Here is a 26,896-nt window from a genome sequence, read left to right on the forward strand (position 1 = left end):
TGCTACTACTAACACTACTAACACTAACACTACTACTACTACTACTACTACTACTACTACTACTACTACTACTACTACTACAACTACTGCTACTACTACCAGGAGCGCAACAGCAAGACCTGCAGGAGGTGCCACCCGTCCTGCAAGACCTGCTCCGGTAAGAACTACCACTACTGTTACTACTACTACTACTACTACTACTACTACTACTACTACTACTACTACTACTACTACTACTACTACTACTACTACTACTACTACTACTACTACTACCAGGAGCGCAACAGCAAGACCTGCAGGAGGTGCCACCCGTCCTGCAAGACCTGCTCCGGTAAGAACTACCACTACTATTACTACTGCTACTACTACTGCTGCTACTGCTACTACTACTACTACTACTACCAGGAGCGCAACAGCAAGACCTGCAGGAGGTGCCACCCGTCCTGCAAGACCTGCTCCGGTAAGAACTACCACTACTGTTACTACTGCTACTACTACTACTACTACTACTACTACTACTACTACTACTACTACTACTACTACTACTACTACTACTACTACTACTACTACTACTACTACTACTAATAACAGGAGCGCAACAGCAAGACCTGCAGGAGGTGCCACCCGTCCTGCAAGACCTGCTCCGGTAAGAACTACTACTACTACTACTACTGCTGCTACTACTAACACTACTAACACTAACACTAACACTACTACTACTACTACTACTACTACTACTACAACTACTGCTACTACTACTACTACTAACTCTACTACTACCACTACTACTACTACTGTTACTACTACTACTACTACTTCTGTTATTACTACTATAAATACCACTACTACTACTACTATTGCTGCTACTACTATCACTACTGCAAACTCTACACTACAGTATGCACCACCACTACTACTACTGCTACTACTGCTACTACTACTGCCACCACCACCACTGCAAACTCTGTTGTACAGTAAGTACCAGCCCCAGCTCATGTGTCCACCTCACGCTCTGGTAGAACATGTTCAAAGATCTAACCTGAGGCCTTCCTTGTGTCCTTGTGTCTTCCAGAAGGGGGCGCTCTCGCCTGCTCGTCCTGTTACGAAGGCTACCACCTGTTTGGAAGCATCTGTACCTCCAACTGCATGGTGGGCTTCCATCAGACGGCTGCGGTGAGTCTCTCCTTCAGATGAATCCCGTGTGGGGGTGTGTGAGGGTGTGTGAGGGTGTGTGGGGTGTGTGAGGGTGTGTGTGGGGGTGTGTGGGGGTGTGTGAGGGTGTGTGAGGGTGTGTGGGGTGTGTGAGGGTGTGTGTGGGGGTGTGTGGGGGTGTGTGAGGGTGTGTGGGGGTGTGTGAGGGTGTGTGAGGGTGTGTGAGGGTGTGTGTGAGGGTGTGTGAGGGTGTGTGAGGGTGTGTGAGGGTGTGTGTGAGGGTGTGTGGGGGTGTGTGAGGGTGTGTGAGGGTGTGTGGGGGTGTGTGAGGGTGTGTGAGGGTGTGTGAGGGTGTGTGGGGCTGTGTGAGGGTGTGTGAGGGTGTGTGAGGGTGTGTGGGGGTGTGTGAGGGTGTGTGAGGGTGTGTGAGGGTGTGTGTGAGGGTGTGTGGGGGTGTGTGGGGGTGTGTGAGGGTGTGTGTGAGGGTGTGTGAGGGTGTGTGAGGGTGTGTGGGGTGTGTGAGGGTGTGTGTGGGGGTGTGTGGGGGTGTGTGAGGGTGTGTGAGGGTGTGTGGGGGTGTGTGGGGGTGTGTGAGGGTGTGTGTGAGGGTGTGTGAGGGTGTGTGGGGGAGTGTGAGGGTGTGTGTGAGGGTGTGTGGGGGTGTGTGGGGGTGTGTGAGGGTGTGTGTGAGGGTGTGTGAGGGTGTGTGGGGGTGTGTGGGGGTGTGTGAGGGTGTGTGTGAGGGTGTGTGTGAGGGTGTGTGAGGGTGTGTGGGGGTGGGTGGGGGTGTGTGGGGGTGTGTGGGGGTGTGTGAGGGTGTGTGGGGCTGTGTGGGGGTGTGTGGGGGTGTGTGAGGGTGTGTGAGGTCTTCACCCGCCTGACTGTGTGCAGGGCCCCGGGGAGCCGGACTGCGCCCCCTGTCACCCGTCCTGTGTGGACTGTCGGGGCCTGTCCCAGTGGAACTGCACCGTGTGTCCGGCTCTGCTGGTCCTGGCGGAGGACGGACGCTGCCTGAGCTGCTGCGGAAACGAGTCTGTGAGGAGGGACGGCAGCTTCCCCTGGGAGTGCTGCGACTGCCGGGACACCAGAGGTCACTGTGCTCACCACGTACTACTTATACCTTAGCAGAGTACTGAGCTCACCGTGTACTACTTATATACAGTATCTCAGGAGGGAATACATATGTACTCTCTTAAAGGAATAGGCCACCGTTTTTACATACTGAGATATGCTCTTACCTCACTTTAGTCGAGTTAATATATCCCCGTCTGGTCTTTGTCCGTGCGCTCTGTCACGCAAACGGAGCACATACGCAGCCTCTCCCACATGTCACATAGCTCCAAAAAAGCTCACGATAGAAGCTACCAAGCTCTTCCACGTGTTCCCTATTTAAATAAAGTTACGTGTTTTCATGCGAAGTATATTTACACAGAAATGTAGCATGTCGATTTTATAAGCAAATAAAAAGGGGGACTATATTGTGAGGCGTAATGATACAGGAGCAAAACGTCCGCGCAGTAACTCCTAAAGACTTCCCCCGCTCACTTCCGTCAATAACTTTTAGACCCTTATGGGTTTTTGGCACTTTTTTATGGCACTTTTGTTACTTTTTTGATGCATTTTGTCACATTTTTTTGCTGGATTTTTGTCAGTTTTTGCTGGATTTTTGTCACTTTTTTTGCATTTTTTTTGCTGGATTTTTGTCATTTTTTTGTTGGATTTTTGTCACTTTTTTGTTAACATGTTTTGTTAAAACATGTTCAGGTGGGAGTTAAGAGGTTAAAGGGACAGGCCATCGCTTTTCCACACTGAGATATGTTCTTACCCGAGCTTAGACGAGTTGATCCGTACCTGTCTGGTCTTTGTGCCCCTGGAAGAGCTCGGTCGCTTCCAACTTCACCCCCGTTTGGAGCCATAGGAAAACATCCGGAGAGGCCAAATGCTAACAACATCTTTGGTCGTTTTGACTGAGGGCACACAAAGACCAGACTCGATACCAGTAACTCAACTCGTCTAAGCTCCGGTAAGAACATATCTTAGTGTGGAAAAACGGTGGCCTGTCCCTTTAAGGCTTCTGGCAAATGAGACATGACACTGGCCTATAGACTGTGAACAGTTTCTGGATTTGGGGGAATAACAAATATTTAATTTTATCTTTGGACAACAGAGAAGGAACGACAAACAGAGTAGCCTTGTCTGTGAAGATAAATGTTCCCTGTTCTCTGCACCTCAGGGCTCATCGATGTGTGACTCTGAGACCGGCCTTGTTAACTGGAGCGTTTCATCTGAACCATCCTAAATGTGCTCCTTTAGAAATGCCTGACCTTTCACTTCATCACATTATGAAACTGCAGAGTTTAATTTTTAGCTGCTGAGAGTAAAGTTCAAATCCGACACACGCATTTTAGATTTTGAGATAGACTGATAAAGGACAGTGTGTTTCAGTCCCAAGAACTTAGAAACGCCTTAACTCCCACCTGAACCGAGCACATTTTCTCCAGTTTGGCTTCAACCCCAGTCCAAAAGCTTCTGGAAAAAAGCTGTGAAAATAGCGACGAAACTGAGACAAAAACAATGATGGAAATGTGACAAAGAAGTGAGAAAACATTGACAAAAAAGTGACGAAAAATGTATGAAAAAGTGGCAAAAATGTCACAAGAAAATGAACAAAAAATGTGACAAAAAAACCCAAAAAATTACCAAAATGTAACAAAAAAATGACAAAAATTTGATTAAAAAAAAAGACAAAAAAAGGGACAAAAAATGTGACAAAAAATGACAAAAATGACAAAAAAAAGTTACAAAAATGAGTTGAATACCCAACAAAAAATGATGGAAAAAAAATCTGATGACGTGAGGAAAAAGATCCTCTCGGTTCAGGCGGGAGTTAAGAGGTTAATAAAATTGATGAAAAAGTGGCAAAAATGTCACAAAAAATTGATAAAAAATTGATGATTTTTTTTTTTAAATGTGACAAAAAATGACAAAAAAATTGACAAAAATGTGATAAAAAATTACGAAAAAATTGACAAAAAAATGACAAAAAAGTTACAAAAATGAGTTGAATACCCAACAAAAAAATGGTGGAAAAAAAACCTGATGACGTGAGGAAAAAGATCCTCTCGTTTCAGTCGGGAGTTAAGAGGTTAATAAAATTGATGAAAAGTGGCAAAAATGTCACAAAAAATTGATAAAAAATTGATGATTTTTTTTTTTTAAATGTGACAAAAAACGACAAAAAAATGACAAAAAAATTGACAAAAAAAATGACAAAAAATGTGATAAGAATGTGATAAAAAATGACAAAAAAAAATGACAAAAATGTGACAAAAAAAAACAAAAAAATTACCAAAATGTAACAAAAAAATTGACAAAAAATGTGACAAAAAAATTTGACAAAAATGTGATAAAAAAATGACAAAAAAGTTACAAAAATGAGTTAAATACCCAACAAAAAAATGGTGGAAAAAAAACCTGATGACGGGAGGAAAAAGATCCTCTCGGTTCAGTCGGGAGTTAAGAGGTAAATAAAATTGATGAAAAGTGGCAAAAATGTCACAAAAATGTCACAAAAAATTGATTAAAAATTGATGATTTTTTTTTAAAAATGTGACAAAAAATGACAAAAAAAATGACAAAAATGTGACAAAAAAATAACAAAAAAATAACAAAAAAATTGACAAAAAAATGACAAAAAATGTGATAAAAATGTGATTAAAAAATGACAAAAAAAATGACAAAAAAGTGACAAAAATGAGTTGAATACCCAACAAAAAAATGGTGGAAAAAAAACCTGATGACGTGAGGAAAAAGATCCTCTCGGTTCAGGCGGGAGTTAAGAGGTTAATAAAATTGAAGAAAAAGTGGCAAAAATGTCACAAAAATGTCACAAAAAATTGATAATTTTTTTTTTTTTTTTTTTAAATGTGACAAAAAATGACAAAAAAAAATGACAAAAATGTGATAAAAAATGACAAAACTGTGACAAAAAAATGCCAAAAAAATTGACAAAAAATGACGAAAAATGTGATAAAAATGTGATTAAAAAAATGACAAAAAAATGACAAAAAAGTTACAAAAATGAGTTGAATACCCAACAAAAAAATGGTGGAAAAAAAATCTGATGACGTGAGGAAAAAGATCCTCTCGGTTCAGTCGGGACTTAAGAGGTTAATAAAATTGATGAAAAGTGGCAAAAATGTCACCAAAAATTGATAAAAAATTGATGATTTTTTTTAAAAAATGTGACAAAAAATGACAAAATAAAATTGACAAAAATGTGACAAAATTTGATAAAAAAATGACAAAAAAATTGACAAAAAATGACTAAAATGTGACAAAAAATTGATAAAAAATTGATGCATTTAAAAAAAAAAATGTGACAAAAAATGACAAAAAAATGACCAAAAAAATGACAAAAAAATGACAAAAAATGTGACAAAAATGTGATAAAAAATGACAAAAAAATGACAAAAAAGTTACAAAAATGAGTTAAATACCCAACAAAAAAATGGTGGAAAAAAAACCTGATGACGTGAGGAAAAAGATCCTCTCGGTTCAGGCGGGAGTTAAGAGGTTGATAAAGTGTATGTAAACATCTGGCTGCAGAGGTGCTGATCGGCCGTCCCACATCAGTCACACCTTCACCCCTTGTGTTTCAGTCGAGTGCTTTCTGGGCGTGAACCGTGAGCTGCGGCGCATCGCGGAGGCGGAGCCGAGCTCGGCCGCGCCCCAAGCCTTCGCCATCATCTCCGTGCTCCTCATCGTCTCCGTGGGCCTGCTCACCTTCTACTACCTCCAGGCCCGCCACCGCCCCGCCGGGCCCCACAGCAAAGCCGGAGGGTACGAGAAGCTGGACTGCAACGGGACGCCCCACCCCCCCCACGGCCTCGCCCCCACCGTGTTCGACGAGCAGAGCCGCCGCATCATCGAGTGCGACGAGAAGGACGAGGAGGACGAGGAGGACGAGGACATCGTGTACATGTCCCAGGACGGGACGCTCTACAGGAAGTTCAAGTACGGCCTGCTGGACCAGGAGGAGGAGGAGATGGAGTACGACGACGAGAGCTACGCCTTCTCGTGATCGGGACGTCCCACAGGGGATCGGAAATCTGAGCCGGAACGTCCCTCAAGCTGGTTCTGAGCGGGTTCAGAACAAACAACTCTCAGTTTTCGATTTAAGGGAAGTCAAATATGAAGGAAAGAATTATGTTTTATTTGTTCTAGTTTTGTGTTTCAGTGTTTCAGGCTAAAGTTTGTGAATGAAAAGCACTGTTTACAAATCTCCTCATTAAGGCTGGGCACAAGTTTAGGGACGACTGCCAAGGCCGGATTTAAGTAAAATGGGCCCCGGGGCTATAGGTTTTTCAGGGCCCCCCATATACATTTATTTATACAGCGCCTCAACAACATCTGGACTTGTACTGTCTGTCTGTTGGATTTCTCTCTCTCTGCAGTGAAAGGATACATTATTTTTTTAAAACATCAAACATGCAGAAGGAACTTCTTAAAGGAATAGGCCACCGTTTTTACATACTGAGATATGCTCTTACCTCACTTTAGCCGAGTTAATATATCCCCGTCTGGTCTTTGTCCGTGCGCTCTGTCACGCAAACGGAGCACATACGCAGCCTCTCCCACATGTCACATAGCTCACAATATAGTTCCCCTTTTTATCTGCTTATAAAATCGACATGTTACATTTCTGTGTAAATATATTTCGCATGAAAACACTTCACGTAACTTTATTTAAATAGGGAACACGTGGAAGAGCTTGGTAGCTTCTATCATGAGCTTTTTTGGAGCTATATGACATGTGGGAGGGGCTGCGTATGTGCTCCGTTTGCCTGGCAGAGCGCACGGACAAAGACCAGACGGGGATATATTAACTCGGCTAAAGTGAGGTAAGAGCATATCTCAGTATGTAAAAACGGTGGCCTATTCCTTTAAACGTGGCACTAGTTTAAAGAATGACAAATTTGTGAAAACAACAGTTTAACATAATGATTTGAGCTCTGTGGCCTTCGTGGAAGAACCTTTGCTACTGCCAGACCGGTGGGGGGACACATTTAAAAGGGGGGTTCCTCCCACAGAGATGGTGCTTTTTCATGCATTTAACCAGTGTTCATTTTGACAACATATTTTCATTTAGTCTTAGTCTTTTGACGAAAATGTAATTCAATTTTAGTCTAGTTTTAGTCGACTAAAATTGCATGTCAATTTAGTCGACTAAATTTAAGACGAATTTAGTCGACTTTGCATTGATAATATTCATTATAATCATATTTAATGTTGTTCCTCTGCTTCATGTTTCTGCTCCACATGAACAAAGCTCAGCTGATCCTTTGGCAGAGAATTTACATGATCTGAGGCTCTTTCAGACGCTCAATAGAAGTTTGGATGATTTTAGTCTCTCCTTTTCATTTTTATTTAGTCTTATTTTAGTCGACTAAAATATCTGGACATTTTAGTCACAGTTTGAGTCTCATGAGAAACTTTTAATTTAGTTTTAGTCCAATTTTAGTCACAAAAATATCACTTTGACTAAAATTAAGACGAAAAAAACACTGATTTTAACAAACCAATGCTTTTTCCCCAGTGTCAACGCAATGAAAATGGCTCAGACCTTGTTTAGTCCTGGTTTAGTCTTAGTTTAGTCCTGGTTTAGTCTTAGTTTAGACCTGGTTTAGTCTTAGTTTAGACCTGGTTTAGTCTTAGTTTAGACCTGGTTCAGTCTTAGTTTAGACCTGGTTTAGTCTTAGTTTAGTCCTGGTTTAGTCTTAGTTTAGTCCTGGTTTAGTCGTAGTTTAGTCCTGGTTTAGTCGTAGTTTAGACCTGGTTTAGTCTTAGTTTAGTCCTGGTTTAGTCGTAGTTTAGACCTGGTTTAGTCTTAGTTTAGTCCTGGTTTAGTCTTAGTTTAGACCTGGTTTAGTCTTAGTTTAGACCTGGTTTAGTCTTAGTTTAGACCTGGTTTAGTCTTAGTTTAGTCCTGGTTTAGTCTTAGTTTAGACCTGGTTTAGTCGTAGTTTAGTCCTGGTTTAGTCTTAGTTTAGTCCTGGTTTAGTCTTAGTTTAGTCCTGGTTTAGTCTTAGTTTAGTCCTGGTTTAGTCTTAGTTTCGTCTTAGTTTAGTCTTAGTTTAGACCTGGTTTAGTCTTAGTTTAGACCTGGTTTAGTCTTAGTTTAGTCCTGGTTTAGTCTTAGTTTAGACCTGGTTTAGTCTTAGTTTAGTCCTGGTTTAGTCTTAGTTTAGTCCTGGTTTAGTCTTAGTTTAGTCCTGGTTTAGTCTTAGTTTAGACCTGGTTTAGTCTTAGTTTAGACCTGGTTTAGTCTTAGTTTAGTCCTGGTTTAGTCTTAGTTTAGTCCTGGTTTAGTCTTAGTTTCGTCTTAGTTTAGTCCTGGTTTAGTCCTGGTTTAGTCTTAGTTTAGACCTGGTTTAGTCTTAGTTTAGTCCTGGTTTAGTCTTAGTTTAGACCTGGTTTAGTCTTAGTTTAGTCCTGGTTTAGTCTTAGTTTAGTCCTGGTTTAGTCTTAGTTTAGACCTGGTTTAGTCTTAGTTTAGTCCTGGTTTAGTCTTAGTTTAGTCCTGGTTTAGTCTTAGTTTAGTCCTGGTTTAGTCTTAGTTTAGACCTGGTTTAGTCTTAGTTTAGACCTGGTTTAGTCTTAGTTTAGTCCTGGTTTAGTCTTAGTTTAGTCCTGGTTTAGTCTTAGTTTCGTCTTAGTTTAGTCCTGGTTTAGTCCTGGTTTAGTCTTAGTTTAGACCTGGTTTAGTCTTAGTTTAGTCCTGGTTTAGTCTTAGTTTAGACCTGGTTTAGTCTTAGTTTAGTCCTGGTTTAGTCTTAGTTTAGTCCCGGTTTAGTCTTAGTTTAGTCCTGGTTTAGTCTTAGTTTAGACCTGGTTTAGTCTTAGTTTAGTCCCGGTTTAGTCTTAGTTTAGACCTGGTTTAGTCTTAGTTTAGTCCTGGTTTAGTCTTAGTTTAGTCCCGGTTTAGTCTTAGTTTAGACCTGGTTTAGTCTTAGTTTAGTCCCGGTTTAGTCTTAGTTTAGACCTGGTTTAGTCTTAGTTTAGTCCCGGTTTAGTCTTAGTTTAGACCTGGTTTAGTCTTAGTTTAGTCCCGGTTTAGTCTTAGTTTAGACCTGGTTTAGTCTTAGTTTAGTCCTGGTTTAGTCTTAGTTTAGTCCTGGTTTAGTCTTAGTTTAGACCTGGTTTAGTCTTAGTTTAGTCCTGGTTTAGTCTTAGTTTAGTCCTGGTTTAGTCTTAGTTTAGTCCTGGTTTAGACCCAGATTAGTCCTGGTTTAGTCTTAGTTTAGTCCTGGTTTAGTCTTAGTTTAGTCCTGGTTTAGTCTTAGTTTAGTCCTGGTTTAGTCTTAGTTTAGTCCTGGTTTAGTCGTAGTTTAGTCCTGGTTTAGTCTTAGTTTAGTCCTGGTTTAGTCTTAGTTTAGACCTGGTTTAGTCTTAGTTTAGACCTGGTTTAGTCTTAGTTTAGACCTGGTTTAGTCTTAGTTTAGACCTGGTTTAGTCTTAGTTTAGTCCTGGTTTAGTCTTAGTTTAGTCCTGGTTTAGTCGTAGTTTAGTCCTGGTTTAGTCTTAGTTTAGTCCTGGTTTAGTCTTAGTTTAGACCTGGTTTAGTCTTAGTTTAGACCTGGTTTAGTCTTAGTTTAGACCTGGTTTAGTCTTAGTTTAGACCTGGTTTAGTCATAGTTTAGTCCTGGTTTAGTCTTAGTTTAGTCCTGGTTTAGTCATAGTTTAGACCTGGTTTAGTCTTAGTTTAGTCCTGGTTTAGTCTTAGTTTAGTCCTGGTTTAGTCTTAGTTTAGTCCTGGTTTAGTCTTAGTTTAGACCTGGTTTAGTCTTAGTTTAGACCTGGTTTAGTCTTAGTTTAGTCCTGGTTTAGTCTTAGTTTAGTCCTGGTTTAGTCTTAGTTTAGTCCCGGTTTAGTCTTAGTTTAGACCTGGTTTAGTCTTAGTTTAGTCCCGGTTTAGTCTTAGTTTAGACCTGGTTTAGTCTTAGTTTAGTCCTGGTTTAGTCTTAGTTTAGACCTGGTTTAGTCTTAGTTTAGTCCTGGTTTAGTCTTAGTTTAGTCCCGGTTTAGTCTTAGTTTAGTCCTGGTTTAGTCTTAGTTTAGTCCCGGTTTAGTCTTAGTTTAGACCTGGTTTAGTCTTAGTTTAGTCCTGGTTTAGTCTTAGTTTAGTCCCGGTTTAGTCTTAGTTTAGACCTGGTTTAGTCTTAGTTTAGTCCCGGTTTAGTCTTAGTTTAGACCTGGTTTAGTCTTAGTTTAGTCCCGGTTTAGTCTTAGTTTAGACCTGGTTTAGTCTTAGTTTAGTCCTGGTTTAGTCTTAGTTTAGACCTGGTTTAGTCTTAGTTTAGTCCTGGTTTAGTCTTAGTTTAGTCCTGGTTTAGTCTTAGTTTAGACCTGGTTTAGTCTTAGTTTAGTCCTGGTTTAGTCTTAGTTTAGTCCTGGTTTAGTCTTAGTTTAGTCCTGGTTTAGACCCAGATTAGTCCTGGTTTAGTCTTAGTTTAGTCCTGGTTTAGTCTTAGTTTAGTCCTGGTTTAGTCTTAGTTTAGTCCTGGTTTAGTCTTAGTTTAGTCCTGGTTTAGTCTTAGTTTAGTCCTGGTTTAGTCGTAGTTTAGTCCTGGTTTAGTCTTAGTTTAGTCCTGGTTTAGTCTTAGTTTAGTCCTGGTTTAGTCTTAGTTTAGACCTGGTTTAGTCTTAGTTTAGACCTGGTTTAGTCTTAGTTTAGACCTGGTTTAGTCTTAGTTTAGACCTGGTTTAGTCTTAGTTTAGACCTGGTTTAGTCTCGGGTAAAGTCACCTGGTAAAGCCTTACATGTGAGGGAGGCAAAGAGAGAGAGGGAACTAAATTTGACATTTTTCTCCTTAAGCCCGGGGGCCCCTCAGCCTGCCGGGCCCCCGGGTTTAGCCCCTGTGAGCCCCCTCATGAATCCGGCCTTGACAACAGGCATCGAAAAAAACAAAAGCATAAAAAAAAGAAACATGTGGAGCCAAGTTTTGATGCTGTCGGTCCAGAATTAAAAGAAGTTGTTGATTATTGAGTTTTTTGTGGACTTCACAAGGAGACGATTATTCACTTGTTTTTTAAATGTACTGTCAAATATTTTGGATTGATGTTCAAAATTTTCTCTGGATAAAGATGTGAAACTTGTAATTCAGCTTTATATTTTAATAAGAAAGTATCACCTGCATAAAATGAAACAAAAAAATATATTATCATTAGACATTAACTTACGTATTTCTACTGTTAATTCAATACAAAAGAAAACAGCAGGTAAAACAATGTATATCCTAGAAAAGTACAATCTCCCCCCCGGCTCCTCCTGTGTGTGTTTTTTAATGACATACAGTATCTTCCTCTGGTAAAATGTAACGTAATTGTAATTGTAATTATTTGTATAAACAAAAGAGCGATTCACTGATTGGTTTATTCCACTTCCTGTTTGCTTGTCATAATAACGTAACTGTCTGGTTTCCAAGCAAAACATTTCTCCCCATTAATATTTTTTCCCCCCCAATGTTTACCCCTTTTCCTTCATTTTGGGGATTTTTTATTACAAATGTTTTCCCATTTTCCTCACCTTTTCTACACAGTTTATCCAATTTTCCCCCCATTTCTTGACATTGTTGATGAACCCAATCTTGTAAATGTGCAGATCTTACGTTTTCTGGTTCTAAATGACAAATATTCTTGTACGCTGTAGATACCGGTATCGAAAACCAAGTATCGTTAAAATACTTTACATTATGAGCCGGTAAGTCCTTGGTACTTACAGAGGTAATTCTAGATACTTATTGTGGTACTTACGGTGGTAAATACAGTGGTAAATACTAGTAATAATAGTGGTAATTCTAGGTACTTATTGTGGTGCTTAAAGGATACTATAGTGAGAATTACCAGGTATGTACTTCTATATACAGTGGTAACTCTTAGTAATGAAGGTTGTACTTCTTGTTTTCCCTCATGCTGATTTATGTTGTTTTACAGTCACAGAATCCTATAAATTGGTGGTCGTCCCGCCTTTGCTCTGCCCCGTCAGACCTTGGAAGCTCAGCTACAAAAAATGACAAAAATGTGGCAAAAAAACACAAAAAAAATTACCAAAATGTAACAAAAAAATGACAAAAATTGATTTAAAAAAAAGACAAGAAATGTGACAAAAAATGTGACAAAAATGTGATAAAAAAATGACAAAAAGAATGACAAAAAAGTTGCAAAAAATGAGGATACCCAACAAAAAAATGATGGAAAAAAAATCTGATGACGTGAGGAAAAAGATCCTCTCGGTTCAGTCGGGAGTTAAGAGGTTAATAAAATTGATGAAAAAGTGGCAAAAAATTTATAAAAAATTGATGCATTTAAAAAAAAAAAAGTTACACAAAATGACAAAAAAATGACCAAAACAATGACAAAAAAATGGACAAAAAAATGACAAAAAATGTGATAAGAATGTGATAAAAAATGACAAAAATATGACAAAAAAGTTACAAAAATGAGGGAAGGGCCTGGTCGGTGCTTGGATGGGAGACCGTTTAGTAACACCAGGAAGCCGAGTGAGTGAGTGAGTGGTTGGTGGTGGTCGGAGGGGCCGATGGCGCAGACTGGTTGCCTCGCTTCCGTCAGTCTACCCCAGGGCAGCTGTGGCTACAATAGCAGCTTACCACCACCGAGTATGGAGTGAAGGAATAGTGCAATGTAAAGCGTCTTTGAGTGTCCAGAAAAGCGCTGTATAAAACCGATGCATTATAAATTACGTCTGTTTGTAGAAGTACCACATTTATGAATTGCTGCTGTAGCAGAATCCTTGAATTACCAATAAGTACCATAGATGTATCACTGAAACTACTAGAAACTATCACTTAAAGTACCAAAGTACATAGAAGTATGACCTTCATTACTAAGAGTTACCGCTGTATCTTAGTAACGAGAGATACAGTGGTAACTCTGTCTCCCAAACCCTAATTACTAGTAATTACCACTTAGTACCACAATAAGTTACCACTGTAAATGCTAGTACTGACCACTGTAAGTACCAGTGTTAATTTTGACATTTTATTTTAGTCTTTTGACTAAAATGTATTTTAATTTTAGTCGAGATTTAGTCAAAAAAAACTTTTCAATTTTAGTCTAGTTTTAGTCGACTAAAATTGCATGTCCGACTAAATTTAAGACTAAATTATTCGACTTTGCATTGATAATATTCATTATAATCATATTTAATCTTGTTCCTCTGCTTCATGTTTCTGCTCCACATGAACAAAGCTCAGAGCTGATCCTTTGGCAGAGGATTTACATGATCTGAGGCTCTTTCAGACGCTCAATAGAAGTTTGGATGATTTTAGTCTCTCCTTTTCATTTTTATTTAGTCTTATTTTAGTCGACTAAAATATCTGGACATTTTAGTCATAGTTTTAGTCTCATGAAAAACTTTTCATTTAGTTTTAGTCCAATTTTAGTCGTCAAAAATATCACTTTGACTAAAATTAAGACTAAATATTTTAGTCGACAAAATTAACACTGGTAAGTACCACATTAAGTACCACTGTTTTTACCACTGTAAGTACCACGGACTTACCGGCCCGTAATGTAAAGTGTCACCAAATACTGTCATCGAGAAATAATGTCACGGTTTCCAGCCCTTCATCCTCGGTTTAGTCCCTTTTGTTCTGATGAGACGAGGATCTGAAGGACAAACTGTCGAAAAATAAATCTTTTGAATAAAAAAAGTCCAGAAACCACACGTTTGTCTTTCACATTTTAATCATAACATTTAAAATCTAAGATTCATGTTCATCCACTTTTATAATTATTTACAGAGCTCTCGATAAAAGGTACAGATTCGAGGCAGAGGAAGAATATCATAAAATCTGCATTTACATAAGTTTATCAGTGAAGTACAGAAGTATTTGGAGACTTTATTGTAGTTACAGAGACAGAAACAGAAGCTGCAGATTCAGAGGCCATAAATAAATACGATTGATTTGTAAATAACTGGCCATAACAAGAGTATGACTGTTTATGAAGGAGCCCAGACAGACGGACCTTATATAATCATAAATACTGAGTGCACTTTATCTAGTTTTCTGATATAATCTTGGAAACGGAGCTGGAGTTTGAATATCGAACGGATGAAGTGACTTTTCTTCGTCAGGTTGCATAAACTCTGCAGCTCCGTCTGTCCTGAAAGGGTGGATGCTGGGGGGTTTCAGGGGGGACGGTGACGGGGGGGGCGGGGCCGGGGTCAGTGTCCGTTCATGATGCTGGGCGCCGCTGTAGTGGACGGAGGCGGACAGTGGGGGGCGCTGCTGAAGAAGTTGTCGGTTTTCAGTTTGAGGCGCTCCGGTTGGTCCAGCTGCACTTTGGCCTCTTCGATGTCGTTGTTAATGGCGGAGATCAGCGCCTCTGTGGGAACAACGGAGAGGAAGCGGGGGCTTAACGGACTGGATCTACAGGCACTTTAAAACTCTATATCAGGGGAGGGCAAGTTTGCGTCACGGAGGCCGATTTTCACCATAGCCAAAACACAGAGGGCCGAACCTCACCATGGTAGCCTAAAGTTAAGAACCATTTTGTGCAAATGCCAATGTTTTACATCAGTGGTTCTAAAGTGGTCCGGCTTCAAGACCCGCCATTACCTTAAAGGAATAGGCCAGCGTTTTTACATACCAAGATATGTTCTTACCTAACCTTAGCCGAGTTAATATATCCCCGTCTGGTCTTTGTCCGCGCGCTCTGCCAGGCAAACTGAGCACATACGCAGCCTCTCCCACATGTCATATAGCTCCAAAAAAGCTCACGATAGAAGCTACCAAGCTCTTCCACGTGTTCCCTATTTAAATAAAGTTACGTGAAGTGTTTTCATGCGAAGTATATTAACACAGAAATGTAACATGTCGATTTTATAAGCAGATAAAAAGGGGGACTATATTGTGAGGCGTAATGATACAGGAGCACAACGTCCGCGCAGTAACTCCTAACTCCTTGTACAGAGCTCGCAGAGAACAGTTGAAGAAGCGTCGATAACTTGTGAACGATGCCTTTTACGTGCATCGTGCCGGGCTGTGATAACAAGCAGAAAGTATATAGTGTAGTAATGTTTCACAGATTTCCAACTCACCCCGGACGACGACACAGGACTCAGGACCTCGACCGTGAGGTAGGAATGCGCCAGCACTTTCCCAAAATATATTTTCTGCTTGTTGTAAAAGGCTCTGTACAAGTCATGCAGCTTCTACTGACGGAAGTGAGCGGGAAGTCTTTAGGAGTTACTGCGCGGACGTTGTGCTCCTGTATCATTACGCCTCACAATATAGTTCCCCTTTTTATTTGCTTATAAAATCGACATGTTACATTTCTGTGTAAATATACTTCGCATGAAAACACTTCACGTAACTTTATTTAAATAGGGAACACGTGGAAGAGCTTGGTAGCTTCTATCGTGAGCTTTTTTGGAGCTATGTGACATGTGGGAGAGGCTGCGTATGTGCTCCGTTTGCCTGACAGAGCGCACGGACAAAGACCAGACGGGGATATATTAACTCGACTAAAGTGAGGTAAGAGCATATCTCAGTATGTAAAAACGGTGGCCTATTCCTTTAATGACAAGCTGCGACCCAAATAAAACTGTACTTTGTCATAAATCTTATAAAATATATGTATTGTATTGTATTTACCACATGTTTTTATTGAACAAGCCGTAGATTTGCTTTTAAGACTGAAAATTATGATCAAAATAACCCAATAATATTAATTTTAAAAGACTCCAGTGTGTTTCTGTGTAGTTTCAGATGGAAAATATTGAAAAAAAAGTTCCCTGTAGACTCGCGACCCACTATTGAGTCCCGACCCACCAGTTGAGAACCACTGTTTTACATTATATGTGAGCAAGTGGGATGTTCTGCAAGAACCTTTTCAAAAATACACTATAAAAAGTTACTTTCTCACAAGCATTTTCCCTCTTTCTTGGTTACCTAGTGAGTCGTAGCTCCTCTCTGGACGGATGTAGCCCACCATCACCACGCTCAGGATCTCTCCATAGAAGTCCTCTTTGAACGTGTGGATCACATGTGTCTCCTGCAAACACACAAACACACAAACACACACAGCTCCATCAGTCTGAGGAAGTCACTGCTGAGACCGGGACTAATCACATCACTGCAGACATTACTGTGGCTCTGTGTTCTTTCCCGATTGCAAAAAAGGAAATAAAATACATCGGAAATTTGAGAAAATACTAACTTGTGAAACTGAGGATAAAAGTCAGATTTATGTTAAGAAAACAAATATATATACATTCTTAAAATAAAGCACAGGGTTCCGTCACCTCAACATAATCTGTAATAAGCCGAATGCCCATCTCAGGTCGCCCGTTGCATTATGGGTAATGGAGTTTCTTTTGGCTACCACACAATATTGATAGTTAGCGTAAAGCAACAAAGAAAGCTCTGATTTGGACCGTTTTAGCCGCTGGAAAGTTGTTGATTTAAAGCAGGGGTGCCCAAAGTGGGGCCCGCGGGCCAGAGAGTGACCTACTTTTGCACTGCATGTGGTTAATACTAACTCTCTTTCATTCATTCTCAATGGTAAATATGGATGCAGTACACTTTTTGACCACGAGCGTCAAATTGGGGGCGCTGTTTCACCCCTTTCACAGAGGTATTTATCAATTACACAGCATTGTAACATCAACTTTCACAGTTTTCCAACTTTTATTGCAAAGGTTGTTACATCAACAATAGTATATGTTAAAAAACTGACTTATAAAAGAATTGATGCTGAACTGACACTTTCAAAATAATCTAATGTGGCATTTTCTTTGAGTGAACGAATGAGGTAAAGTTACTGGTGCTGTAGATACAGGTGATTTTTTTTTTTTTTTTTTGCACTAAATTGCTACAGTTCGTTTTAACCCCTTAACTCCCACCTGAACCGAGCACATTTTCTCCAGTTTGGCTTTACCCCAGTCCAAAAGCTTCAGGAAAAAAGCTGTGAAAATAGCAACAAAACAGACAAAAACAATGATGGAAATGTGACAAAAAAGTGATGAAAAAGTGGCAAAAATGTCACAAAAAATGACCAAAATGTGACAAAATGTGACAAAAAAATTACAAAAATGTGATAAAAATTGACAAAAAAAGATCCTCTCGGTTCAGGCGGGAGTAAAGAGGTTAATATAAAATGTTGTTTGCATAGATAGAATCAAATGCAAACGTAGGCTATTGAAAAAATCAAAAGTAAATAAAGTAGCTCTGTAATTTGCAGTTATTTGTGTTTTTTGTGCTTGACATCGCCGTGTTTGGCCCGCGACTCACAGGCACTTTTTCATTTTGGCCCTCGGAGACGAAAAGTTTGGGCCCCCCTGATTTAAAGTGTTTTTGTCGTCGCCGTGGAGCTCGTTACAATATTAGCTTAAAGTCTATTTTTACACCAGGGCTGTGATATCTCGGTCCCGGAGATATCGGCTTTTATCGGCGCTGGCTCGGTCGACAGCTGCCCGATATATCTACCCTGTTATACGTGTTTCAACCTTTTTTTGTCATTTTACTATCGTTTTTTGTCATTTTACTGTCGTTTTTTGTCATTTTACTGTCATTTTACTATCGTTTTTTGTCATTTTACTGTCGTTTTTTGTCATTTTACTGTCATTTTACTATCGTTTTTTGTCATTTTACTGTCGTTTTTTGTCATTTTACTGTCAAATTTTTTGTCATTTTACTGTCATTTTACTGTCAACTTTTTTGTCATTTTACTGTCATTTTTTTGTCATTTTTTGGTCACATTTTTGTAATTTTTTTGTAATTTTTTTGTCACATTTTTGTCATTTTTTTGTAATTTTTGGGGGATTTTTTGTCAAGATCTTGTGACATTTTTGCCACTTTTTCGTCACTTTTTTGTCACATTTCCATCATTGTTTTCGTCTCAGTTTTGTCGCTATTCTCACAGCTTTTTTCCAGAAGCTTTTGGACTGGGGTAAAGCCAAACTGGAGAAAATGTGCTCGGTTCAGGTGGGAGTTAAGGTGTTAAAGAAAATAAAAAATGGACTGAGTCTCCAAACTGTGGCGGTAATCAAGTCGTTTTCTAGGTTTAATGTCACACAGTGAGTGAACAGTATCCCCTGTGTCATTGTGCAGCGTGTTTTTAAAACCACTGCGGCAAATTCTGTTTCTCACTTATTACTTTTAGAGCCTTCTGACTTAACCACTAATGCTGCAGAAACCCTGACCCTGTGCACCTCCCCCCACCGCGGTCTGAGGACTGGGATCAGCTCCACGTCATGTGCTCTGCTCAGTCTGCTCCAGTGGGTCTGTCACTTAATACAGCTCTCTGAAAGCACTGGCCTCGCTGCAGCTGTGAGTCAGAGACATAAAGCACTGGCCTCGCTGCAGCTGTGAGTCAGAGACATAAAGCACTGGCCTCGCTGCAGCTGTGAGTCAGAGACATAACAAGAGCCTGTGAAGGTAAAGATAAGCTCTGGAGGCCGCCCCGCCCTCTGTTCTCACACAAACACCAGGCGGCTCAGGGCGATTCATCTCTGGCCGACACTGACCGGGCGCTTTTGTCATGGGCAGGTCTAGCGCCTCCTGTGGCAACAATAGCTCATGGTTTGGACTGAAGAATAAAAAAAATTAACTGCTTTGTGTGTCATTCTTTTCAGCTGAGGTTCATTTTGAAACGTGTTTCTCATGAACCTCTTACCACCCGCCAAAACCAAATGCATTCTCTCCTCTTTGCCATTGTCGTCACTTTTTAATTCCCTTATTTGGTTTTTTTGTCACTTTTGTTACTTTTTTGCTGGATTATTGTCACTTTTTTGTCACTTTTTTGTTGCTGTTTTGTCACATTTTTTGCTGGATTTTTGTCTCTTTTTTTTGCTGGATTTTTGTCTTTTTTTGCTGGATTTTTGTCACTTTTTTTGCTGGATTTTTGTCACATTTTTGCTGGATTTTTGTAATTTTTTTTGCTGGATTTTTGTCTTTTTTTTGTCTGGATTTTAGTCACTTTTCATGCTGGATTTTTGTCACATTTTTTGCTGGATTTTTGTCACTTTTCATGCTGGATTTTTGTCAATTTTTTGCTGGATTTTTATCTTTTTTTGCTGGATTTTTGTCACTTTTTTGCTGGATTTTTGTCACTTTTTTTGCTGGATTTTTGTCGGTTTTTTGCTGGATTTTTGTCACTTTTTTGCTGGATTTTTGTCACATTTTTGTCATTTTTTTGCTGGATTTTTGTCTTTTTTTTGGTCAAATTTTTATCACATTTGTCACTTTTTTTTGTCACATTTTTGTCATTTTTTCGTCAATTTCTTGTGACATTTTTGCCACTTTTCCAACAATTTTTCGTCACTTTTTTGTCAATGTTTTCTCACTTTATGTCACATTTCCATATATTTTTTTGTCACATTTTTGTCATTTTTTTTGTCATTTTTGGGGTATTTTTGCTGGATTTTTGTCATTTTCTTGCTGGATTTTTGTCACTTTTTTGCTGGATTTTTGTCATTTTCTTGCTGGATTTTTGTCACTTTTTTGATGGATTTTTGTCACTTTTTTGATGGATTTTTGTCACTTTTTTGCTAGATTTTTGTCACTTTTTTTTTAATGGATTTTTGTCTTTTTTTTATAGATTTTTTTTAAAGGCACAAATAATCGTTTGAATAATCGTGATTTCAATTATGACAAAAATAATCGTGATTATTATTTTTTCAATAATCGAGCAGCCCTATCTTGAACCATTCATCGTTACACAAGGCTGATCCACATCACCAACCCTCCAGTCAGTGCTTTTGTACGGATGCTCCAACCACAAAATGAAAGTAATTATTCTCTGCTTCGAGCACATGGGAGTTTCCTCAGTAAAAAAAAAGAGTTCAGTCTTTGTATCCCTAACCTTCTGCTCTGATACGGTGGTTACAACCGACTTTAAAAGATGGTTATCAAACTATTAAAGCCGTAACGCGGAACATTTCCCTCAGAGGTCTCAGAGTGTGGTGCGTTCACTGACCATGGACTTCTTGGTGTTTTTGTAGTAGGGGTTCCAGCCGATGCTCATGACCATCTTGTAGATGTCTCCGCTGCCCACGCAGGCCCAGCCGTAGTAGATGCCGGTGCTGATGTCGGCAGGGAGGTGCTCCACCACAGAGTCGGGGAAATTAGCTGAAATAAAGACGATGAACTCATATTAGGTTAGTGCTGGATCGTCTGCTCCGGAGGGACAGTCTGCTGTGAAAACGTGAGATATCATGACACAAATTAAGGATAGGGCCAGGGAAATGGTTAACCTCTTAACTGCCACCTGAACCGAGAGGATCTTTTTCCTCACATCATCAGATTTTTTTCCCCAACATTTTTTTGTTGGGTGTTCAACTCATTTTTGTAACTTTTTTTTTGTGATTTATCACATTTTTGTCTTTTTTTTTTCGTCAATTTTTTCGTCCATTTTTAATCCATTTTTTGTCACATTTTTGACATTTTTCTGTCAATTTTTTAATCCATTTTTTGATTTTTTTTTTGTCACATTTTTGTAATTTTTTCGTCAATTTTTTGTCAATTTCTTGTGACATTTTTGCCACTTTTTCATCCATTTTTCATCACTTTTTGTCAATGTTTTCTCACTTCTTTGTCACATTTCCATCATTGTTTTGTTGCTATTTTCACAGCTTTTTTCCAGAAGCTTTGGGACTGGGGTAAAGCCAAACTGGGGAAAATGTGCTCGGTTCAGGTGGGAGTTAAGGGGTTAACCTTAAGGATTAGGGTTAGGATTAGGATTATTTGCATTTTTAGACAAACCAACTCATAAATCTATACAAACTCACAGCAGACCGTCCCTCCGGAGCATACGATCTAGCACTAACCCTATATTAGGTTAGCACTTAGCAATATTAGCGATGATAGCATATGAGCTAAAGATGCAAGTGTGCAACTACTTCCTCTGATGTTCTCTTGGAGGCACTTCCTGCTCTGTTTATCCAACGATCTCAGATGAAAGAAAGTCTAAATGACACTAGGTTTAACTTAACTCACGCATTATCCCAAAGTTTAAAGAGAGAAAAGGAACGATACAGTTGTTTTATTACCAGCCCGGTGAACCGTATCCCCGGCAGCAGCACAGACGTCATAACCAACTCAAAGTTAACTGGAAAAAAGCCTGGACTCTGCCCTTTCAGTTCTGTATTATTAATAAAATAAGAGAAGTCCCACCTCTTCTTTTCCTGCGTATCAAACTCAACATTTTGACACTGAAATCTACTTATCCCAAAAACAGGCAACTACAACCTCCTTCAAGATGGAGAACATAACAATTTAAAACAAAAAAATAGAAATAATAATTAACCTATTTATTTATCTATCCCAGGGGTAGGCAACGTCAGGCCCGGGGGCCAAATCCGGCCCTCCAGCACAGAACCTCTGGCCCTCAATGATTTTGAGAAACATTATTACACAAATCAGAGAATACTTTTAACATTATTAGAGTTAAATGGGAGAAAAAAAAGGTAGAAATACTGTCAATACACCCAATTAAGTCAGATATGACGTACAACACTGGCATTTGAAGGAAGTGCACTGGAAAAAGAATAATCGTTTTAAGGAAGAAATTACAAACTTGAATTAACAGATTAAATCTAAGGTTTGAGTAGATTTGGTCTGGACTTAGATGAGATAAAACCTGTAGTAGTCGTTATTCTCTTAATTCGGATAATTTTGTGTCATTTCATATGGAATAACAATTATTTGTCTGATTTCAAGTGGGTTTTATTCTTGTTCCTCTGGTGCTATAGCGTTTGTATCATGGATTAGACTCAAATTCAACATAAAAGAACTTTAACTCAAGGTAGGGCTGTGCAATTAATCGAAATTCGATTACGATTTCGATTACAACAGTAAAAGATTACAAAATTAGCATAATTGCAAAAAAACGATTATTTTTTTTTCATTTTTTTTTTCTAATTCTTTTTTTCTAATTTTTAATTTTTTGATTTTTGTCTTTTTTTAATGGATTTTTGTCATTTTTTTGCTGGATTTTCGTATTTTTTCTGCTGGATTTTTGTCATTTTTTTGCTGGATTTTTGTCATTTTTTTTGCTGGATTTTTGTCTTTTTTGCTGGATTTTTGTCATTTTTTGCTGGATTTTTGTCATTTTTTTGCTGGATTTTTGACACTTTTTTGATGGATTTTTTAAAGGCAACAAATAATCGTTTGAATAATCGTGATTTCAATTATGACAAAAATAATCGTGATTATTACTTTTTCAATAATCGAGCAGCCCTATTTCTAGAGTGCTTTAACAGGCATTTGAGCTCTGATTTGGGTCATAGTATTTCTCAAAATCATCTCGAGGGCCAGAGTTTGATTATGGAGGGCCGGTTCTGACGTTGCCTACCCCTGCTGTATAGGCTCAGCTGCCAGTGAGTCCATATACGAGAGGAATATCATCGCACTGAGCTCAGTCCAGGGTTGGTCAGTGATGATGATGATGATGATGTTCACTGAGTTCCTGCACGTGCACCTGAACATGGGGCTGCTCGATTATTGAAAAAATAATAATCACGATTATTTTTGTCATAATTGAAATCACGATTATTCAAACGATTATTTGTTGCCTTTAAAAAAATCCATCAAAAAAGTGACAAAAATCCAGCAAAAAAGTGACAAAAATCCAGCAAAAAAATGACAAAAATCCAGCAAAAAAGTGACAAAAATCCATTAAAAAAAAGACAAAAATCCAGCAAAAATAGTGACAAAAATCCAGCAAAAATGACAAAAATCCATTAAAAAATGACAAAAATCCAGCAAAAATAGTGACAAAAATCCAGCAAAAAAGACAAAAATCCATCAGAAAAAGACACAAATATTAAAAAGTTGAAAAAAAAAGTGAAAATAAAATTGCCCCAAAAAAATGTGAAGAAAAAAAAATATATATATAATTGATTTTTTGTGATTATGCTAATTTTGTAATCGTTTACTGTTGTAATCGAAATCGTAATCGAATTTCGATTAATTGCACAGCCCTACCTGAACATGCAGGGCAGTTTGGCACACGCACATCCTGATATAGATTTTAGGCCTTATCGCCCTCCCCTACTGTCTGTAAATGTCTCCGTCATCATAAGGCCCAAATATTTGCATTCATCAGTGACCTTCAGCCTATTTCCTGATAAAGAGAAGTCAGGGAGTGTCAGTTTGGAGTCCTCTCTGCTCCGGGCTTTCATGACAGTGCGTTTCTTTGAGTTGTATTTGATGTCAAAGTCTGTTCCTGAGAGCAAACATGCTCTTGTAACGCAGCACTATATGGACAAAAAAATAACAAGAACATCCGCGTATATTAGGTGGTTAACCCCTTAACTCCCGCCTGAAACGAGCACATTTTCTCCAGTTTGGCTTTACCCCAGTCCAAAAGCTTCTGGAAAAAAAGCTGTGAAAATAGCAACAAAACTGAGACGAAAACAATGATGGAAATGTGACAAAAAAGTGAGAAAACATTGACAAAAAAGTGATGAAAAATTGATGAAAAAGTGGCAAAAATGTCACAAGAAATTGACAAAAATTGACGAAAAAATGACAAAAATGTGACAAAAAAATGACAAAAAATGTGACAAAAAATGTGACCAAAAAAATGACAAAAATATGACAAAAATGTGATAAAAATGTGACAAAAAAATGACAAAAATGTGACAAAAAAATGACAAAATGTGACAAAAATGTGATAAAAATGTGACAAAAAAATGACAAAAATGTGATAAAAATGTGACAAAAAAATGACAAAAATGTGACAAAAAAATGACAAAATGTGACAAAAAAATGACAAAAAGTGACAAAAAAATGACAAAAAATATGACAAAAATGTGATAAAAATGTGACAAAAAAATGACAAAATGTGACAAAAAAATGACAAAAAATGTGACCAAAAAAATGACAAATTTGATTAAAAAAAATGGACGAAAAAATGATAGAAATGTGACAAAAAATTACAAAAAAATGACAAAAATGAGTTGAATACCCAACAAAAAAATGATGGAAAAAAAAAATCTGATGACCTCTCGGTTCAGGCGGGAGTTAAGAGGTTAAACACGGCGTCACTTTAAGTATTGCTTTTCTCTTTACTTTTGTTTTCCTCTCTATTACTGACGACGTAAAATGCGTCACATGTAAAGAAAGAATGAATGATTGTGGATATGTCCGAATGTATATAGTGCATGTATATCTACTATGATGCGGGTGGAACTGACCGGTGGGGATGCCCAGCTCCTTGCTGCCTCTGCCGAAGCCTCGGATGACCTCTCCTCGACAGAAGTACGGGAGGCTCTTCATGCCTGGGCCGGTCTGGTTCGGAGTCTGACCTCGAGTGGACGACACCAGGAAGTGGCGCAGGTCGGACCGCGGCTAGGCTAATAAAGCTAATAAAGCTAACGCAGGGATCGCGCCGAGGTCCGAGCCCGTCCACAGAGCAAAGTCCGCCGCTTTGTTTACCCGGTTGGTTCCTCTGGCTGTGGCGACCTTGACTCGGAAACACTCCCGGTTATTTCACAACGGCGGAGTAACGGTTCGCCCGTTGCGCTGACGAGGCTAGGCTAGGCTAGCTGCTCACGTCTGCGGTTCAATCCCCGCGGACGCCGGTATGAAGACACACCGGGGCTTCTGAAGGGAGCAGTGGCGGCGAAGAGGAGCTGAGCGAGAGTAAAACCTCAGCCCGGCGATGTTACATGTGTGTACTGTCCCACACCCGGAACTAGATCGGCGTCACTGCTGACGTCGGACGTCACGTGATCCAAACGGTAACGCCTCCACAAACATGGCATGACGTAACGGGAAAGAATCAGGAAAGAAAAAGCCATAGAAATATATACAAAAAAAAGTAGAAAGAACGAGAAAGAACGAGAAAGAACACGACGTAACGACAAAGAACACGACGTAACGACAAAGAACAAGCAGAACGGGAAATTTAGGCTGTGAAATCCACTCAAACGTCATTACCTGAACAAACAAAATGCACAAACATGGCACTTAAGATTTAATTAAATGTATGGGAACTTGACCAAAAAAGGTTCATGTGTTTTGATTTCTTTCACTTTGTTTTTCTTATTAATTTATCTTGTATATGTCCATCATGTCTGGCAAACCATCCGGCGCCTCAGGAGGGGGAAGCAGTGCTTCACCAACACTGTTTACAGTGCGGGTGGGGGGCTGCTGACCTCGACTGGGGATGTCGTCGGGCGGTGGAAGGAGTACTTCGAGGACCTCCTCAATCCCGTCGTCACGTCTTCCAATGAGGAAGCAGAGGCTGGGGACTCGGAGGTGGGCTCGCCCATCACCGGGGCTGAAGTCACCAAGGTGGTGAGAAAGCTCCTTGGTGGCAAGGCTCCGGGGGTGGATGAGATTCGCCCTGAGTACCTTAAGTCTCTGGATGTTGTAGGACTGTCTTGGCTGACACGTCTCTGCAACATCGCGTGGCGGTCGGGGACAGTGCCTCTGGATTGGCAGACCGGGGTGGTGGTCCCTCTCTTTAAAAAGGGGGATCGGAGGGTGTGTTCCAATTACAGAGGAATCACCCTCCTTAGCCTCCCCGGTAAGGTCTATTCCGGGGTGCTGGAGAGGAGGATCCGGCCGATAGTTGAACCTCGGATCCAGGAGGAACAATGCGGTTTTCGTCCTGGTCGTGGCACACTGGACCAACTCTATACCCTTCATCGGGTACTCGAGGGTTCGTGGGAGTTCGCCCAACCAGTCCACATGTGTTTTGTGGATCTGGAGAAAGCGTTCGACCGCGTCCCTCGTGGTGCCCTGTGGGGGGTGCTCCGGGAGTATGGGGTCCGGGGCCCTCTGCTAAGGGCTGTCCGTTCCCTGTATGACCGCAGCAGGAGCTTGGTTCGCATTGCCGGCAGTAAGTCAGACCTGTTCCCGGTGCGTGTTGGTCTCCGCCAGGGCTGCCCTTTGTCACCGGTTCTGTTCATTACTTTTATGGACAGAATTTCTAGGCGCAGCCAGGGGCCGGAGGGTGTCCGGTTTGGGAGCCTCAGAGTCTCATCTCTGCTGTTTGCGGACGATGTTGTTCTGATGGCTTCAACGAACCAGGACCTTCAGCACGCACTGGGGCGGTTTGCAGCCGAGTGTGTAGCGGCCGGGATGAGGATCAGCACCTCCAAATCCGAGGCCATGGTTCTCCACCGGAAAAAGGTGGCTTCCCCTCTGCGGGTCGGTGGGGAGTCCTTGCCTCAAGTGGAGGAGTTCAAGTATCTCGGGGTCTTGTTCACGAGTGAGGGGCGGATGGAGCGTGAGATCGACAGACGGATCGGTGCGGCGTCAGCAGTGATGCGGTCGCTGTATCGGTCTGTCGTGGTGAAGAGGGAGCTGAGTCGGAGGGCAAAGCTCTCGATTTACCGATCGATCTACGTTCCCACCCTCACCTATGGTCATGAGATTTGGGTAATGACCGAAAGGACAAGATCGCGAATACAAGCGGCCGAAATGAGTTTCCTTCGCAGGGTGGCTGGGCGCACCCTCCGAGATCGGGTGAGGAGCTCAGTTACCCGGGAGGAGCTCAGAGTAGAGTCGCTGCTCCTTCACGTCGAAAGGAGCCAGCTGAGGTGGCTCGGGCATCTGTTTCGGATGCCTCCTGGTCGCCTCCCGCGGGAGGTGTTCCAGGCATGTCCTAGTGGGACAAGGCCTCGTGGAAGGCCCAGGACACGGTGGTGGGACTATGTCTCCGAGCTGGCCTGGTGTCGCCTCGGGGTCCCCCCAGAACAGCT

At 40.4% G+C, this 26,896-nt stretch overlaps 2 protein-coding genes across 2 annotated transcripts; one reads left to right on the forward strand and one right to left on the reverse strand.

Annotated features, from left to right (window-relative positions):
• The first annotated feature begins 594 nt into the window (after positions 1-594).
• On the forward strand, positions 595-6,252 carry LOC306960597 (proprotein convertase subtilisin/kexin type 5-like). The gene is made up of 4 exons (XM_079553038.1): positions 595-646; positions 1,073-1,173; positions 2,044-2,242; positions 5,814-6,252. Exons 2-4 carry the CDS (start codon positions 1,147-1,149, stop codon positions 6,233-6,235), a joined length of 648 nt encoding a protein of 215 aa, XP_079409164.1. The 5' UTR covers positions 595-646; positions 1,073-1,146; the 3' UTR covers positions 6,236-6,252.
• Positions 6,253-14,382: 8,130 nt separating this feature from the next.
• Positions 14,383-24,897, reverse strand: rfk (riboflavin kinase). The gene is made up of 4 exons (XM_079563330.1): positions 24,380-24,897; positions 20,158-20,309; positions 16,131-16,233; positions 14,383-14,562 (listed from the first exon to the last, which is right to left on the reverse strand). Exons 1-4 carry the CDS (start codon positions 24,459-24,461, stop codon positions 14,402-14,404), a joined length of 498 nt encoding a protein of 165 aa, XP_079419456.1. The 5' UTR covers positions 24,462-24,897; the 3' UTR covers positions 14,383-14,401.
• Positions 24,898-26,896: the final 1,999 nt, after the last annotated feature.

The sequence above is a fragment of the Gobius niger genome (genome assembly GCF_951799975.1).
Source record: "Gobius niger genome assembly, chromosome: 1".
In the NCBI taxonomy this organism is placed as follows: domain Eukaryota; kingdom Metazoa; phylum Chordata; class Actinopteri; order Gobiiformes; family Gobiidae; genus Gobius; species Gobius niger.

Excerpts from the sequence above, each read along its gene's own strand:
- LOC306960597 (XM_079553038.1), top strand. The coding sequence starts at position 1,147 with ATGGTGGGCTTCCATCAGACGGCTGCG. Across the intron at positions 1,174-2,043 it reads GCTTCCATCAGACGGCTGCG|GGCCCCGGGGAGCCGGACTG; the intron begins GTGAGTCTCTCC and ends GACTGTGTGCAG. Across the intron at positions 2,243-5,813 it reads CGACTGCCGGGACACCAGAG|TCGAGTGCTTTCTGGGCGTG; the intron begins GTCACTGTGCTC and ends CTTGTGTTTCAG.
- rfk (XM_079563330.1), bottom strand. The coding sequence starts at position 24,461 with ATGAAGAGCCTCCCGTACTTCTGTCGAGGAGAGGTCATCCGAGGCTTC. Across the intron at positions 16,234-20,157 it reads AAAACACCAAGAAGTCCATG|GAGACACATGTGATCCACAC; the intron begins GTCAGTGAACGC and ends GTGTGTTTGCAG. Across the intron at positions 14,563-16,130 it reads GAGGAGCTACGACTCACTAG|AGGCGCTGATCTCCGCCATT; the intron begins GTAACCAAGAAA and ends TTGTTCCCACAG.